The sequence below is a fragment of the Muscardinus avellanarius genome (genome assembly GCF_963383645.1).
Source record: "Muscardinus avellanarius genome assembly, chromosome: 3".
Lineage (NCBI taxonomy): Eukaryota > Metazoa > Chordata > Mammalia > Rodentia > Gliridae > Muscardinus > Muscardinus avellanarius.
This window is the reverse complement of record NC_137788.1, coordinates 146,755,444-146,771,255: the sequence shown is the minus strand read 5'-3', so window position 1 is coordinate 146,771,255 and position 15,812 is coordinate 146,755,444. Positions and strand designations below refer to the sequence as shown.

Below are 15,812 nucleotides of genomic sequence, written 5' to 3'. Positions count from 1 at the left end.
CCCCACGCTTGGGAGGCTGAGACAGAAGGATCGCACAGGTTTGAAACCAGCCTCAGCTACTTAGTGAGGCTCTCAGCAATTTAGTGAGATCCTGTTTCCAAATAAAGTATAAAATAGGTCTGGGAGTGCAGCCTGGAGGTAGAAAGCCACTGGGTTCCACCCCTAGAACCACCAAAAAAAAATTATAATAATAAATAAATAAATAAAAGGACTGGGGGGGTACAACTTGGAGGTAGAATGCACCTGGTTCAATTGAGAGTACTCCTCAAAAAATGAGAAATTAAAATTAAGCCGGGCGTGGTGGCGCATGCTTGTAATCCCAGCATTCGGGAGGCTGAGACCAAAGGCTAGGTTCTCACCAGCCTCAGCTACTTAGTGAGCCCCTCCGCAACTTAGTGAGACTCTGTTTCAAAATAAAGAATAAAAAGTAGGGCTGGGGGTGTAGCTCAGAGGTCGAATACCCCTGGGTTCCCATCTCCAGACCAGAAAAAAAAAAAAAAAAGAAATTAAAAAAATTAAAAATCCCAAAGGCCCTGGAGTTTGAAGACCCAACGCCCAATGTGACTGTATTTGGAGACAGGGTCTTCAGGAGGTAATGCAGGTTAAATGAGGTCACAAGGATGTGGCCCTAATCCAACAGGACCGGTGGCCTTGTAAGAAGAGGAAGAGAGGGCTGGGGTGTAGCTCAGGGTTATAGCGATTGTCTACATATCAGGCTTTGGGTTTGATCCTGAGTAACACACACACACACACACACACACACACACACACACACACACCCACAAAACAAAACACCAGGAGTGTGGCTAGCCATCAACTTCAAACAAGATTCCTGAAAATATTTTAATAAGTACCACATAGCGAGAAATCATACCCAACAGGGAGGTATGTGTAAACTTTAATATTTGCTAGGGCCCCTAAAAGGAAATGTTTATGAGGGCCCCAGAAGCAAATGTTCCTCGGGCTCACTCCGCTGGGACAGGTATGGAGGGCAGCAGCCTGGGGAGGCCCGGCTCTGAGAGCCCTCAGCTACTTAGTGAGGACCTCCGCAACTTGGTGCGGCCGTTTCAAAATAAAGGATGAAAAATAGGGCTGGGGTGTAGCTCGGAGGTAGAATCTGCCCCTGGGTTCCATCCCCAGTATCGCAAAAAACAAACAAAAAACAAAAAATCTAGACACACACATATCCTCTGCCTCAAAAATGACACTGCTCATGGACACAGGCTTCCATCACACAATTTGTAATTGCCAAAGATGAGAAGAATGTGACTGTCTCTTAGCAAGGACTGTGTATATTCTGCTTCAGCTGAACAAGGTACAGCGTGAGCTGAGCAGGAGCCTGCGCCCTTGCACTGAGTGTCACGGACTCCCACCAGCTGTCAAGTCTAATACTCGGCGACCTGGCGGGCAAGAACGGCGCCTCGGCTGCCTCGCCCTTCACTTCGCTACTGCTCGAGCTGACTTTTTTCCATGTTTACTAGCCCTAATACATCTTATTTATTCTGTAAGTTCACATTACACATTTACATCCATGCGTCGTTCTAACTCTATGACTGAAGACAGGGACACATTGCCCTTTACACTTGGGGAACGAGGCTCCCAGATGGACCAGCAGCTCCTGAATAATTTATAGCCATGTGTCCTACCGACTTGTGTGTGTGTGTGGGGTGGTACTGGAGACTGAACCTAAGGGCATTTTACAACTCTGAGCTATACTCCAGCCCTATTTTATTTTTTTATTTTCAAACAGGTTCTCACTAGGTTGTGAGAGTCTTCCTCTGTTGCTGAGGTTGTCCTCAAACCTCAAAGTAGTGGTTATTTTCCCTACTTTACAGATAATGGGCTAGGAGGGGCTGGTGCCTCACCCGGGGCCACACGGTGGTGGGAGACCCTGTGGCCTCTCCAGCAGTAAGTCCTCTTCCTTCTCCTCCTCGAGCTAGGCGGGGGGTGCCGTGTTAGCAGGGGGTGCGCAGGTCCACCCAGTCCCACACATGCAGGGCGGCATCACTTGCCGCCGACAGCAAAGTGCGGGGCTTGCGGGGGTGCCAGGTGTGGGTGGTGACCCGAGGGGCAGCGTCCACCTCGTGTCCGTCTAGGAAGATGTGACCTTGGTGAGTGAAGACTGGTTCGACCGGGCTCCCCAGTGCACCCCAAGATGTGACATCATAGACCTGGACCGTTCCATCAAAACCTGAGGGAAAATGTAGAAAAGGGAGGATCAGCCCTGAACCCTTGACACTCCAACGTGCCGTATGGAACCGAAGCGGGCAAAGGATGGGAGCTCACACGGAGGCCAGACACTCACAGGCCACCAGAGAGGGTGGGACCTCCACCCGGGGCAGCCGAGGCGCCTCCTGGGCACGTGGCGAGGAGCTCCTGAGGCCTACTGTGGGCCGGCCGTGAGCTCAGCCTGGCCGTGCAGACTCCCGACCTGCACGGCCGCATGGAGTTCCTACTATTATTTTCCCTAGCAAATGGAAGCTAAAGAGACTTTTCAAACCTTGCCAACCTCCCCAGTTCCAATCCTCGTTCCAGCTCCATCCCTCTCCGCAGATGGGCTTGTGTCCCTTGAGAGGGAGCAGACCCAGCCGCGCCCACTCAGCCCCTGCTGTCTTCCTGCTCCCTCTGTGGAGCCTGTGAACCCTTTGTGCTCCTTCTGGATGCTGGAGCTTGCTTTCCTGTGCTCTCGACTGCTCTTTCGGCCCTTCTCTCCCAGTGGGTTCTTCTGCCATCTGCTTCTGCCTTCAGCCAGTCCTGCTGCGTAGCTCCTTCCACAGGCCGGGAGCCTGCCGCACACCAGCTCAGCGGGCTGAGAGGCAGCCTGGAAACCTGTTGCCTCTTTCTGGTTCAGCCTCAGGGGTTCCAGCACCTTCCTCATCTGCTGCTAGGCTGGGCAACTCCACATGTGGAATTAGTGGCCAGGGCAGGTATGGGCCTGCTACTGCAGAAGCTAGGGAGTTAACATGGAGCCTCTCCAGACAACGTTGGCTTTGGAGCCAGATTTATCACACGGCTTCAGGCTCCTTCCCGAGACTCTGTCATTCCTAGGAAGAGAGAGATCAAGCAGACACAAAACCCTGCCCAGCGGTACCTGAAATGGCTAAGCAGTTGTCCAGGCTGGGGGCCCACGTCACTCGCAGCAGCTCCGGGTTGGGGCTGGGCATGGCCACGGGGCACTGGACTGAGCTCACGGGATGGCAGAGATCCCGGGGGTCAAGAAGATGGAGGTGTCCTTCGGAGCCCAGGCTGGCGATGCAGGGCCCCGGGCCCTGGCCCCCACCCCTGACTTCTGCACACCATCTCTCTCCGCCGGGCGCAGGGCCAGGGCTGCGAGTCTCCAGTGGTGCCCACTTCTGGCGGGTATCAACAAGCCCCAGCCGGCCCGACACACAGCAGAAGGCAAAGGTGTCTGCGTCTAGGACCTGCAGGCTACTCAGCTCCTCACCGTCACTGGTACCTGCAAGAGAAAAAAGCCACCGCAGTCGCAGTGCAGGCAACCTGGCCGCAGGCCGTGCATACGGTCGCAGGTGGAGTGAATCCTGTCTCCTGCTCCTGCTCCTCTGGGTGGGTGCTGGGGCGCGCGGGCTACTCCTGCGGTACCTGAGCTGTACGTAGTCTTCCGGGATTCCAGATCCACGACCTCCAGGCCGCTGAGCCGTGCCCCGTGGAGGACTCCAGGTGCCACTGAGGAGAAGATGGCCACCTTTGGCCAGAGATGGCCCTCCTTCTCCTGCACACCAATGGTGCTGATAGCTTTAATGACATCTGGGGAAAGAGGAAGAGGCTAAGTCCAAAGTGTTCGTGAAGGTTTGAAATATTCTGTGGTGAGGGCTGTGACAGCATCTTGCCATGGACATTTAGAAGCTCAGAGAGGACACCTTGGGATATATGTACATTTTGAAAATGGTCAAAATCACTTTAATTTCTTTACAATGCATCACATGAACTGTTTTTACAAATGGGAGACAATGGGCCAGTCATGGTGGCGTCTGCTTTTAATTCCCAGTACTTGGGAAGCTGAGGCAGGAGGATCATAGGTTCACAGCCAGCCTCAGCTACTTAGTGAGGCCCTCAGCAACTCAGTGAGACCATGTTTCAAAATAAAGAATAAAAAATAGGGCTGGGGTGTAGCTTAGAGGAAGAATCCCCATGGAACTGGAATCCCCAGTTCTGTAAAAAATTAAAATAATAAATGATAAAATAGGGCTAGGGCTCAGAGGTAGAGTACTCATGGTTTCAACCCCCAGTACCACACACACACACACACACACACACACACACACACACACACACACACCAAAAACCAATGGAAGACAAGGACTCACTGCAGCCATCTCAACTCCCCACAGTTCTGGCTTCTTAGTTTGGTGGAGAACAAGAGGAAGAGGAAAGAAACGAGCCCCCTGATGTCACTCACACTGCAGCCAAAGAACTGACAGGCACAGTCACGGACTAGTATAATTTCTTTAAAAATAAGGTCCACGGCCTCAAGCAACTGTTAAAACCTAGCAAGTAATGGCTCTCCTGCACACACTGCTCACTTAAAATGCAATTTGTACACATTTTTCTACATGGAATGGAACAAAGACATACTTGGCCTCCAGTCAAATCAAGTTTAGTTTTGTTTAGCTGCTTAATTAGTAGGCTGGCTCTCATTTTGTATTCTGTATAATTTGACTCCCCCCCCCCACCGCCCGCGCTCTCTCGCGCGCGCTCTCTCTCTCTCTCTCTCTCTCTCTCTCTCTCTTTCTAGTAAACCCAGGTGTGCCAGTATTGGGAAGAAGCATCAAAATGTATTAAGGTGCTGGTATTGGAAAATTGCTTTGATAATTTCCAAAGTGTAAAATATAGTCAGAGCCTAGGTGCTGCGCAGGCGCTCAGGCAGGGAGGGGGCTGCAGCGATTACACTGCAGAGTTCCTCTCTGTCTCTGCCCTTCATTCTAATCAGTAACCTCTAGTAAAAGCCTTAAGAGTCAACTGAGGCCATTAGCCCTAAAATTATAAGAGGCAACTGGTGCCTCTGTTTACCTCCTCTCCTCTGGGATCCGGCCTGGGCATAGGAAAGGTAAACTGTGTGTGCGGCTTCAAAGCACGCTAGTTGATGAGCAACTAATATACTGCCCAATACAATAGAGCCGAGGGCCAGGTAGATTCCTGACCCTTGCACTTAGGAAGGGCACTGTCCGGAGACAAAGAGGCACCACCTGGCTAAGGAATAAGGAATAAGTTACCAAGCCCATTGCCTTGGTAACACTGATGAGAAAGATACCAATACAAAATCTACTTAAGGTCGGGGTCCTCAGAAGGGGCCGGAGCTCCATTTTGGGCTCCCCAGCACGCAGATCAGCACGCTGCTTTTTCCTCCTCTTCTCTATTTTTTACTGTTCGATTTCCTAATTTTGTAATAAAGATTTGTTAAAGCTGCATTGAACTGCCTGTTAGTTTTAATTTTTCTATTCAACCAAACTTAGTTGAATAAGAAAAAGAAACTCCACCATTTCAAACCATAACACCAGGGACATTCTCTCTGAGCTACAACCCCAGCCCCATTTTACTTTTTATTGTGGAACAGGGTCTCACTAGGTTGATGAGCGTCTCATTACTTGTTGAGGCTGTCCTTGAACCTGCGATCCAGTCTCAGCCTCCCCAGTCCTGGGATTAGAGGCGTGGGCCACCACACCCAGCTTGATGCTTTTCTTAATAAGGACATTTATTTTAATAGTTCAGAACAAATAATTTGCTGTATAGACTTAAAAAAGGAAATTCCTACTTTCTATTTCATATTTTCTTGTTCCAAGAGGGGGCTAGTTATTTGGTTTCCCCACGCTCTGAAGAAAATGAAGACCTGCAGCCAGACATAATGGCCCACACTTGTAATATAGTACTTGGGAGGCTGAGATAGGAGGATCACAGGGTCGAGGACAGCCTCAGCAAGTGGTGAGAGTCTCATCAAAATAGCCAGACTCTGCTGCAAAATAAAAATAAAATAGGGCTGGGGGTATAGCTTGGAGTAGAATGCCCCTTGGTTCAATCCCTAATCTCCCCCACATACAAGTAAAATTAAGAAAATTAAGACTTCTGTATGTTTTCCTTTCTAAAAGAGAAGTGTATGTTGGAATGAGGAGGAAGAATGGGTATGAGAACACTCAAATCATCAATGTGTGGGCCAGGCGTGGTGGCGCACGCTTGCAATCCCCACGCTTGGAGGCGGAGACAGGAGGATCGCGTAGGTTCGAAGCCAGCGTGCTGGCGTAAGAGACCCTGTTTCCAAAAATAAAATAGGTCTGGGAGTGTAGCACAGAGGTAGAAGGGCTTCCAGGAACCTCAGTACCACACACACACACACACACACACACACACACACACACACACACACACACACACACCAAAAAAAAAAAAAAAAAGCATCAATGTGTGAAAGGCCAGGAGCTCCCTCAAGACGTGCGCAGGCGGACACATCCCGACGGCTGGCACTCAGACGGCCCTTGGATCTTGCCCCTGGGGCCATCACACGTAATCTACACTGGCACAGGGCTGCAGGAGTTCAGTGCAGACGCAACAGCTGAGCCTCGGAGCCAGTCTGTCTCCAGGGAGCGCTGGCGAGGCTGCCGTTAGCCACCTCGCAGGGCCTGCCAGCCTCCAAGGCCACACGTACACTTCTTCCCCTCCCACAGGCTCAGAGGAGTCTAGAAGCAATTCTCCCAGGACTGCTGCTCTGAGCTGGGGGGATGGTTCTCAGTTGTTCTCTGTCTCATCTGGGAGGAAGGAGATCTATTTCAAAGATTCAGTGGAAAACAAAGGCTTGCAGATCGCCCCACAGCAGGAAAGACCTCAGGGGCTGGGGATGTGGCTCAGTGGTAGAGCATAGAGCTTGCCTTGTATGCATGAAGCCCTGGGCTTCAATCCCCAGCTCTGGAAAAAAAGAAATTAGGTCTCCTTTTTCTCCAGAGGGCCCTCTTCTAGGACATCCACACCAAATTTACCAAATTAGCCCCCAAATGAACAGACAAACTTGTACGAATCAAGGCAAGAGACGCAGTGGAGCAATGCCAAGAACTTGGAAAGAAAAGAAAAATAAAAGGCTGTCTCTGAAAATTACATCCACACAGAAAGCCAGGCCAGGCACTCAGGAGGCACCGCAGCGCCCAGACCTGCAATCTGCGCAGGCGCAGGTGCACATCTGCAGGGCAGTGGTGTCCCTGAGGCGCTGGCCAGCCACAGGCCACGCAAGTGCTGGGCCTGCCTGGAGAGGAGGCCGGGCTGCAGACTGAACACTGACCTTCCAAGTGGAAGGAACAAGTGAACTCGGCTGAGACACTGTCTTCACCCAGTTCAGTGGTTTCCACAGTGCCAGAGCTGAGAGCAGCAGCCTCAGGCCCGCCTCACAGGCTTCATGAAAAATGAAAAAGCAATTTGGAAATGTCTGGTCAATTGATTTTCTTCTTGTTCTTGTTATCATGCAGACTTTGATTAGGCTAGGCCCTGTCTGGGCGATGAATACGCTAGTTATAAGGACCTGTAATAGTCTACCTTTAGTGATACTTGTTTTTTCATTGCAAACTAATAAAATTGCATTCTAGTATACACAGCACCCTGCAACTGGTGAACATTCTGCTCTATGAACAGATTAGAGTTGTTCTGGACGTGCTCACAAAATCAGGTTTTCTTCTGTGTGTGTGTGTGTGTGTGTGTGTGTGTGTGTGTGTGTGTTATACTGGGGATTGAACCCAGAAGCATTCTACCTCCGAGCTATACCCCCAGCCTGATTTTTTAATTTTGAAACAAGGTCTCACTAAGATGCAGAGGCCTCACTAAATAGCTGAGGCTCGCTGTGAACCATGATCTTCCTGACTCAGCTTCCCAAGTACTGGGATTACAAGTGTGCCCCACCATGCCTAGATTTTTTTTTTTTTTTTGATACTGGGGGTTGAACCAGGGGAGTTCTACTTCTGAGCTACCCTTCCAACCCCATTTATTTATTTGGAAACAGGGTCTCACTGAGTTGCAGAGGCTGGTTTTGAACCTGTGATCCTCCTGTCTCAGCTTCCCAAGTATTGAGATTACAGGTGTGCACCACCAAGCCTGTCTTATTTTTTTATTTTTATTTTTTGGTGGTACTGGGGATGGAACCCTTCTACCTCCGGGCTACACTCGCAGACCTATTTTATATTTGGAAACGGGGTCTCTTAAGCCAGCACGGCTGGCTTCGAACCTGCGCGATGCTCCTGTCTCCGCCTCCCAAACTCGGGGATTACAAGCGTGCACCACCACACCCGGCCTGTCTTATTTATTTTGAGATAGGGCCTCACCCAGCTGCCCAGGTGGTCTTGGAAAGTTTACCAAGATAACTTTATGCTTTTCAGGCTTCTAGGAACTAGCTGGCATGTCTTCCCTCAGCTCAGCTCTGGAATACCCTGCACTGAGAGCCACCTGACTCTCAGCGCCCACAGCAGTGTCAGAGCAAGTGCCCTGGGCTCCTAACTCCCTTAGGGCTGAGGCTACAGGCTCCATGTGACACCTTCCCCATGCGCGGTCAGGATAAAAGCCACACCTTTTCTCCTGCCCCACCACATTATTTTTGAGAAAAGATTAAAAACATTGTAAGTTACGGACATAAATAGGCACGTAGATCAATGGAACAGAACTGAGAGTCCAGAACCAAATCCTTGTGTTTATGGTATACTGATGTTCAGCAAACGTGCCAAAGCAAATCAAGAGAGAAAGGACAGGCTTTTCAACAAACAGTGCTGGGAGAAGTGGATATCCACATGTGAAAGAGATTAACTTATCCCTTGATTCACACTATGCACCAAGACGAACTCAAAACGGATCACAGACTTACATACTGGAGCTGTAAGAAAACTTCTGGGAAAAATATGTAGGAGAAAAGTCTATGAGTAGATAAAGACTTCATTGTGTGTGTGTGTGTGTGTGTGTGTGTGTGTGTGTGTGTGTGTGTGTGTGTTACTAGAGACTGAACCCGGGTGCATTCTACCACCAAGCGACATCCCTAATCCTTTATATTTTGAAACGGGGTCTCAATAAAGTGCTGAGGGTCTTGCTAAGTTACTGAGTCTGGCCTCAAACCTGTGATCCCCTGTCTCAGGCTCCTAAGCACTGGGATTACCGGTCTGTACCTGGATAAACTTGTTATTATTATTATTTTTCTTTGAGGTACTAAGAATTGAACTCAGGGGCATTCGACCTCTAAGCTATACCCCCAGTCCTATTTTTATGTTTTATTTTGAATCAGGGTCTCGCTAAGTTGTAGAGGGCCTCAGAGGTCGCTGAGGTTGGCTGCAAAACTGTTTCAGCCTCTCGTAATGGGTTACGAGCATAAACTACCACACTCGGCTAAACTTGTTAAATTTACTGGAAGAAAAAAATAGTCAACTATATACTTGAAATGAGTATTTCATAAAATATATGTCTATCTTATGTTTTATATTTTATGAAATGTTAAATATACCTCAATAAAATTATAAAAAAAATAAACCACGACAACTGCAAGTAAGTGATACAAGCAACTGGAAATTATAGCACAAGACAGATGACACGGAAAACGAGGAAATCCCACAGGGCAGCGACCTCACAGAGCGATAAGAACAAGACGCCGGTACATCACTTACAGGGAAGTGGATGGACTGGAGGACAGTAGGCTAAGTGAGATCAGTCAGTTACAAAAAAGAAGAAATCGGATGCTTTCCCTAATATGCGAAAGCTAGGGAGAAATGGGTAACAAGAGGAACTCTAGGTGAAGGAGGAGATTCTATAGAGGAGCAGATAAGGTGAACTGAGGGGATGGGAGGGGGGAGAGGGAAACTCTCTAAAGCACATGATGGCCGGGTGTGGTGGCGCACACTTGTAATCCCCGCGCTTGGGAGGCAGAGACAGGAGGATCACAGCCGTGCGCGCTGGCTCATGAGACCCTGTTTCCAAATAAAAAAAAGTATAAAAAAAAATAGGTCTGGGAGTGTAGCCCGGAGGTAGAAGGGCTTAAAAGCACATGATGTACTTAAACACATCAAAGTCAATCACTACGCCAAGCATGGGAAGGAGGGAGGGGGAGGGAATGGGGCGGGAACTGGGTAAGGGCTAACTGGGTGATGTGTACATGTATGTCTCCACCATCTTTTATCCCATTAAGATGTATGACTACAGTGTACCAATAAAAAAAATAATTAAAAAAAAGAAGCTGGGTGTGGTGGCACACACTGGTAATCCCAGTACTTGGGAGGCTGAGACAGGAGGATCGCAGGTTCGCAGCCAGCCTCACCAACTTAGTGAGATCCTGTTTCAAAATTTAAAAAGATAAATAAAATAGGGCTAGCCGGGCATGGTGGCGCATGCTTGTAATCCCTGCGCTTGGGAGGCGGAGACAGGAGGATCGCGCAGGTTCGAAGCCAGCTGTGCTGGCTTCAGAGACCCTGTTTCCAAAAATAAAAAAATAGGTCTGGGAGTGTAGCCCGGAGGTAGAAGGGCTTCCAGGAACCCCAGTACCACCAAAAAAAAAAAAAAAAAAGAAAAAGAATAAAACAGGGCTGGGGGTATGGCTCAGAGGCAGAACTCCCCTGGGATCCATCGCAGTACCACACACACACAAAAGGGCTGCCTTTCTGCAGCTGTGGAGCCTGGGGAGATTTCTGGGCTGGGGAGACATCTGTGCTGGCCAAGGACATGCTAAATGGAGGAGGGATGGAGGGGCTGCCTGAGGCGGGGGCTGCTCTGCTGCAGCAGGAGGGGCCTTTCCTCCTCCCCCAGAAGGGACGGGATCAATGGCTTCCTGCTCGTTCCTCCAATATGCTGGAGGTGCGATGACATCTCTGAGGGAGACTGGCCACTGCCTGCTGCTCACCAGCGCTCCCTGCCCCAGGATGAGCGTGCTGTAAAGAAAGTGGCCGCCTCCTCATCCAAGCTGCAAGTGCTCCTGAGCAGCCCGGCTCTGCCCGGCCCCTGCCCAGGCTGCTGGAGAGGCTGGGTTCTCTGGGCACTCTGCCTCTGACTGGGTTGGGTAAACTCCATTCCTGGCATGAACTAAAGGAAGATCCTTTTGGGGCTTGTCTGCCATGCTGTGGCTCTAATTCGCCTTTGCCTGTATGGAATTAGACAGTACATTTACCTCCCAGCCGCAGAGTCTACTTCCTTCCTGGTTCAGAGTTGGGCGGGAGAGTGTGAGTCACACACTTTTGAAACCCCAGCAACCACGTGGAATTCACTCACCACTGTCCTCTGCAACCTGCCACACCTGCAGGGAGCCACCTGGAGGGCCACTGGTCACCAGCAACCTGTTTGGAATGTACAGAAAATCTCAGTCCCCTCGGTGCGGAGCTCGCCCACACAGCCCAACAACTTTCCGGGATCTGTCTTGGGATCTGTCCATTCCCCATACCATGAAATCATAGTGCAGGATCAAGACCAGCTGCTGCCATTTAACAGATGAGCAGGCCCACAGCTCAGAGAGGACCGCAGGCCTGAGACTAGGTTTCCAGGTACCATGACCGTCACCCCACGGGGACGTGGCGGGGAGCCTACGCACAGCCTGATCCAGGCGCTTGGCTCCTCCCGAGTGGTGTCAGCAGAGTGTCTACCGCCAGCTCTCTGAGCGATTAAGGATGGCCTATCCTGAATCTTGTCCCTGGAACAACTCCAGGGACCCATTGGTTATATTAATGAAAACAAATATGGAGACCATGGATTTCTTAGTGGTATCGGGAATGCAACCCAGGGAGGCTCTGCCAAAATGAGCTACACAACCCAGCCCTATTTTAGAGATTTATTTATTCCCCCCACCAGCTTATTTATTTATTTATTTTATTTATTTGGTGGTACTGGGGTTCCTGGAAACCCTTCTACCTCCGAGCTACACTCCCAGACCTATTTTTATACTTTATTTGGAAACAGGGTTTCTTAAGCCAGCGCAGCTGGCTTCGAACCTGCGCGATCCTTCTGTCTCCGCCTCCCAAGCACGGGGATTACAAGTGAGCGCCACCACGCCCGGCTGCATTTTTTATTTTAAAACAAGGTATTACTAAGTTACCACCCAGGCCTGTAATCTGAGATCGTCCTGTCTCAGCCTCCCAAATAATGGGATTACCGGAGTGCACCATGGTGCTCTGTAAATGGTTTTATATTCTAAATGTGTATGTGTGTGTGTGTGTGTACACTCACATATGTCTGTGTGCTGAGGGAAGGGAGTAGTGACAAAGAGGCAGGGCACCGCCCTGAGTGGGAGGTCTGGCTCAAAATTGTAGAATTGGGCTGGGTGTGGTGACACAGTCTTGTAATCCCAGCACTCAGGAGGTGGAGATTGGAGGATCATGGTTCGTGGACAGCCTCAGCTACTTAGCGAGGCCTTTTGCAACTCAAGTGAGACCCTGTTTCAAAAAAAATTAAGAGAGCCGGGCATGGTGGCGCATGCCTGCAATCCCCACGCTTAGAAGGCAGAGACAGGAGGATCACACAGGCTTAAGAGACCTTGTTTCCAAATAAAATATAAAAAATAGGTCTGGGAGTGTAGCACGGAGGTAGAAGAAGGGTTCTATCCCCAATACCACCAAAAAAAAAAAAAAAAAAGAAAAGAGAAACTATAAAAAATAGGACTGGGGGTGTAACTCAGAGGTAGAATGCCCCTGGGTTCCATCATTAGTACTGCAAAAAAAAAAAAAAAAAAAATCTGAAAATTGTAGAATTGGCCATACCTGGTGTCTGGCACATGCTTTAGAGCAAAGACAGGTCTGTCTGAAAATCCTCCATGGCGCACTTTGAAATCTCTTTCTGGGAATAAGCCCTAAAATAGAAACAGGTAGCAAATCAGATAGAGCCAGATAGTTAATTATTTATTTATTTGCTTAGTTATTTATTTTCGGTAGTGGGGATTGAACCCAGAGCCATTCTACCTCTGAGCTACATCCCAGCCCTATATTTTTATTCTCTATTTTGAAACAGGGGCTGAGCTGCAGAGGCTAGCCATGAACCTGCGATCCTCCTGTCTCAGGCTCCCCAACACTGGGATTACAGGCGTGCGCCACCGCGCCTGGCTCCTCTTCATCTTCATACACTACACACTCATTCTGTGTGACCGGAACCATTCTAAAGGCTTCAACAACCCTCACACCCTAATGGTTCCCTAAATCTTTTTTTTTTTTTTTGGTCCTGGGGATTGAGTCTAGAGGCATTCTACCTCCAAGCTACATCCCCATCACCCAATATTATTTATTTGAAAACAGGGTATCACCAAGTTGCTGAGAGCCTAAGTTACCAAGGCTGGCTTTGAACTGGCCATCCTCCTGTCTCCGCCTCCCAAATACTGGGATTACAGGTGTGCGCCACCACATGCAGCTAAGTCTATTTTTAATAAAGAAAAGTATTTTTAATCAAAGAATGCTGACCTCTTCTGCTAGTAGTCCTCTGAAAATCACAAAATGTTCTACAGCATTTATTTCTATGCATACCTGCCTTCCTGTTAGACTCTAAGGACACGCTCAGTGCATCTCTCTCTATATCCAGGATAATACCTGGTAGGTAACAGGAACTCTCATTTTTTATTTTACCCTGGTACTGGAGATTGAACCCAGAGACATTCTACCTTAGAGCTACATCCCCAGCCCTATTTTATTTTTATTTTGAAACAGGGTCTTGCTAAGTTGATGAGAGTCTTACTATTGCTGAGGCTGTCTCTGAACCTGCCACCCTCCTGTCTCAGCCTCCAAAGTACTGGGATTACAGGTGTGTGCCACCAGGCCTGGCTCTCAAAAATTTTTTTTTTTTTTGGTTCTGGGGATGGAACCCAGATGCTTTCTACCTTTGGGCTACACTCCCAGACCTATTCTCTATTTTATTTGCAAATGGTCTCACTAAGTTGCTGAGAGCCTCACTACGTAGCTGAGGCTGGCTTCGAACCTGCACAAACCTCCTGTGTCGGCCTCCCAAGTACTGGGATTACAAGCATGTACTACCACGCCTGGCTTCAAATGTTTAATAAACAAAAGTCAACACATATACTCAGCAATAAAAAAATTACCTGGTTTTCCTTTGCAGAAAGTCTGACAGGTAGTTCCAGATGGAGAATCTCATTTTTTTTCTGGCTTTCAGAGCCAGCAACAAAGACTCCTGGGGCGGGGGGAAGCAGCTGTGACTATTCCTTAGAAAGACTGTTGATCATGGCTAGATTTATTAACTCCTGTCAAATCCCCCAAAGCATGCAGCACTATATGGCTTGCATCAGGGGATAGGACATCTTTTTTTTTTTTTTTTTTTTTTTTTTTTGAGGGTTTGGGGATGGAACCCAGGGGCATTCGACCTCCGAGCTACACCCTCTGCCCTATTTTTTATTCTTTATTTTGAAACAAGGTCTCACTAAGTTACAGAGTGGCTAAGTAGCTGAGGCTGTCTGCAAACCGCCATCCTCCTGTCTCAGCCTCTGGAATGCTGGGATTACAAGCATGGGTCACCATGCCCAGCTGGGACAGGGCATCTTAATAAAAGGAATATAAGTACTGACAGGGCACCAGATTGCAAAAGTGACCAGGAGGTCCGTAGGTTCCCAGAAGAGCAGGCCGGGATCCTCTAGGCTGAGCCCCTGACACCCAGCCTGAGGACAGGGATTCCATCACTTTTCGGGTCAAGAGAACGCATCACCTTTGTCACCAATCCATTCAAGGACTCGAGTGGCTTCTGAGAGGTCAAACGCATGGAAATCCTGGTACCTGCACGATAGGGACACAAAACCACTCAGTGCCCGGCACCACACAAACGGACAGGGTTCGGTGACTAGGGGCCCGGGTGCTGGAGTCAGGCAGACACAGGACTGAGGCTTGGTTCACATTTTGTGTCTGGGACTAAGACAATAACCAGGCCTGAGTTCCGGCTTTTGTCTGTAGAACTCCCAAAGTATCTAGGTTTCCCTAAGTTGATGTGAGGAATTCTCATCTCATCTGAGCTCAGGGTTTAACTTTGTGTGTGTGGTACTGGGCATAGAACCCAGAGGCATTCTACCTCCGAGATACACCCCCAGCCCCATTTTATTTTGAAATACTGTTAAACTAAGTTGGGAGGGCCTAAGTTGACTATCGCGAACCTGTGATCCTACTGCCTCGGCCTCCCACAAGCACTAGGCCTCCCAAGTACCACGTCTGGCCAGGCTAGGTTTGAATCTCCCTACATTGCTGAGGGTGTCCTCAAACCTGAGATCCTTCTGCTTCAGCCTCCTAAGCACTGGCTTTACAGGCGTGCGCCACCACGCCCAGCTGAGGGTTAACTTGAGGCTGGCGCCAAATAACGGGTCACTTTTGTCACTGTTATCTTTACCAGCATGGCTCTCGTCCTTTGCACGCGTAGGGACAAGCCACTCACGGAAGGGGAGGCCGAGGCCCAGCCCCATTCTCCGCCCCGGCCAGCGCACACCGGGCCTCCCCACTGCCCCGCGGCCCTCTGCCCACCAGGCCCGCTCCCCGTGGGCCCCGCAGCCCAGCCCCCGCACGATTTACAAGCGTAAGGACTCCACCAGCCAGTCCTCGGCAGGCTCCATGGCAACGGTCGCTTCCGGTCCCGCACTTCCGCTTTCGAGCTTTCCTGAGCGGAAGCGGCTTCTCGCGAGGAGTGGGCGTGGCCACGCGAGGGCGGGGCTAGCGGTTCTGGGTCCCGAGCTGGCGGGTCCGAGGTTCCAAAAACTCAGGAAAGAGACAGAAAGTCAGGAATTCTCCCCGGGCTTAGAGACCTGCCGCTGCAGGACCAGCGATTTGCAGCCCAAGAAAGGGCGGTCAGTGTCCCGACTAGACACGGTGAACCGGTTAAACTGAAATCGCAGATAAACA

General features: G+C 49.6%; 1 protein-coding gene across 1 annotated transcript; it reads right to left on the bottom strand.

The window, feature by feature from the left end:
• Window positions 1–1,955: 1,955 nt before the first annotated feature.
• On the bottom strand, window positions 1,956–15,526 carry WDR73 (WD repeat domain 73; the record flags this gene model as incomplete). Its single annotated transcript, XM_080691828.1, has 8 exons — window positions 1,956–2,191; window positions 3,092–3,457; window positions 3,601–3,765; window positions 11,221–11,285; window positions 12,699–12,787; window positions 14,021–14,109; window positions 14,638–14,705; window positions 15,486–15,526. 8 exons carry the CDS (start codon window positions 15,524–15,526, stop codon window positions 1,956–1,958), a joined length of 1,119 nt encoding a protein of 372 aa, XP_080547954.1.
• Between the last annotated feature and the right edge of the window lie 286 nt (window positions 15,527–15,812).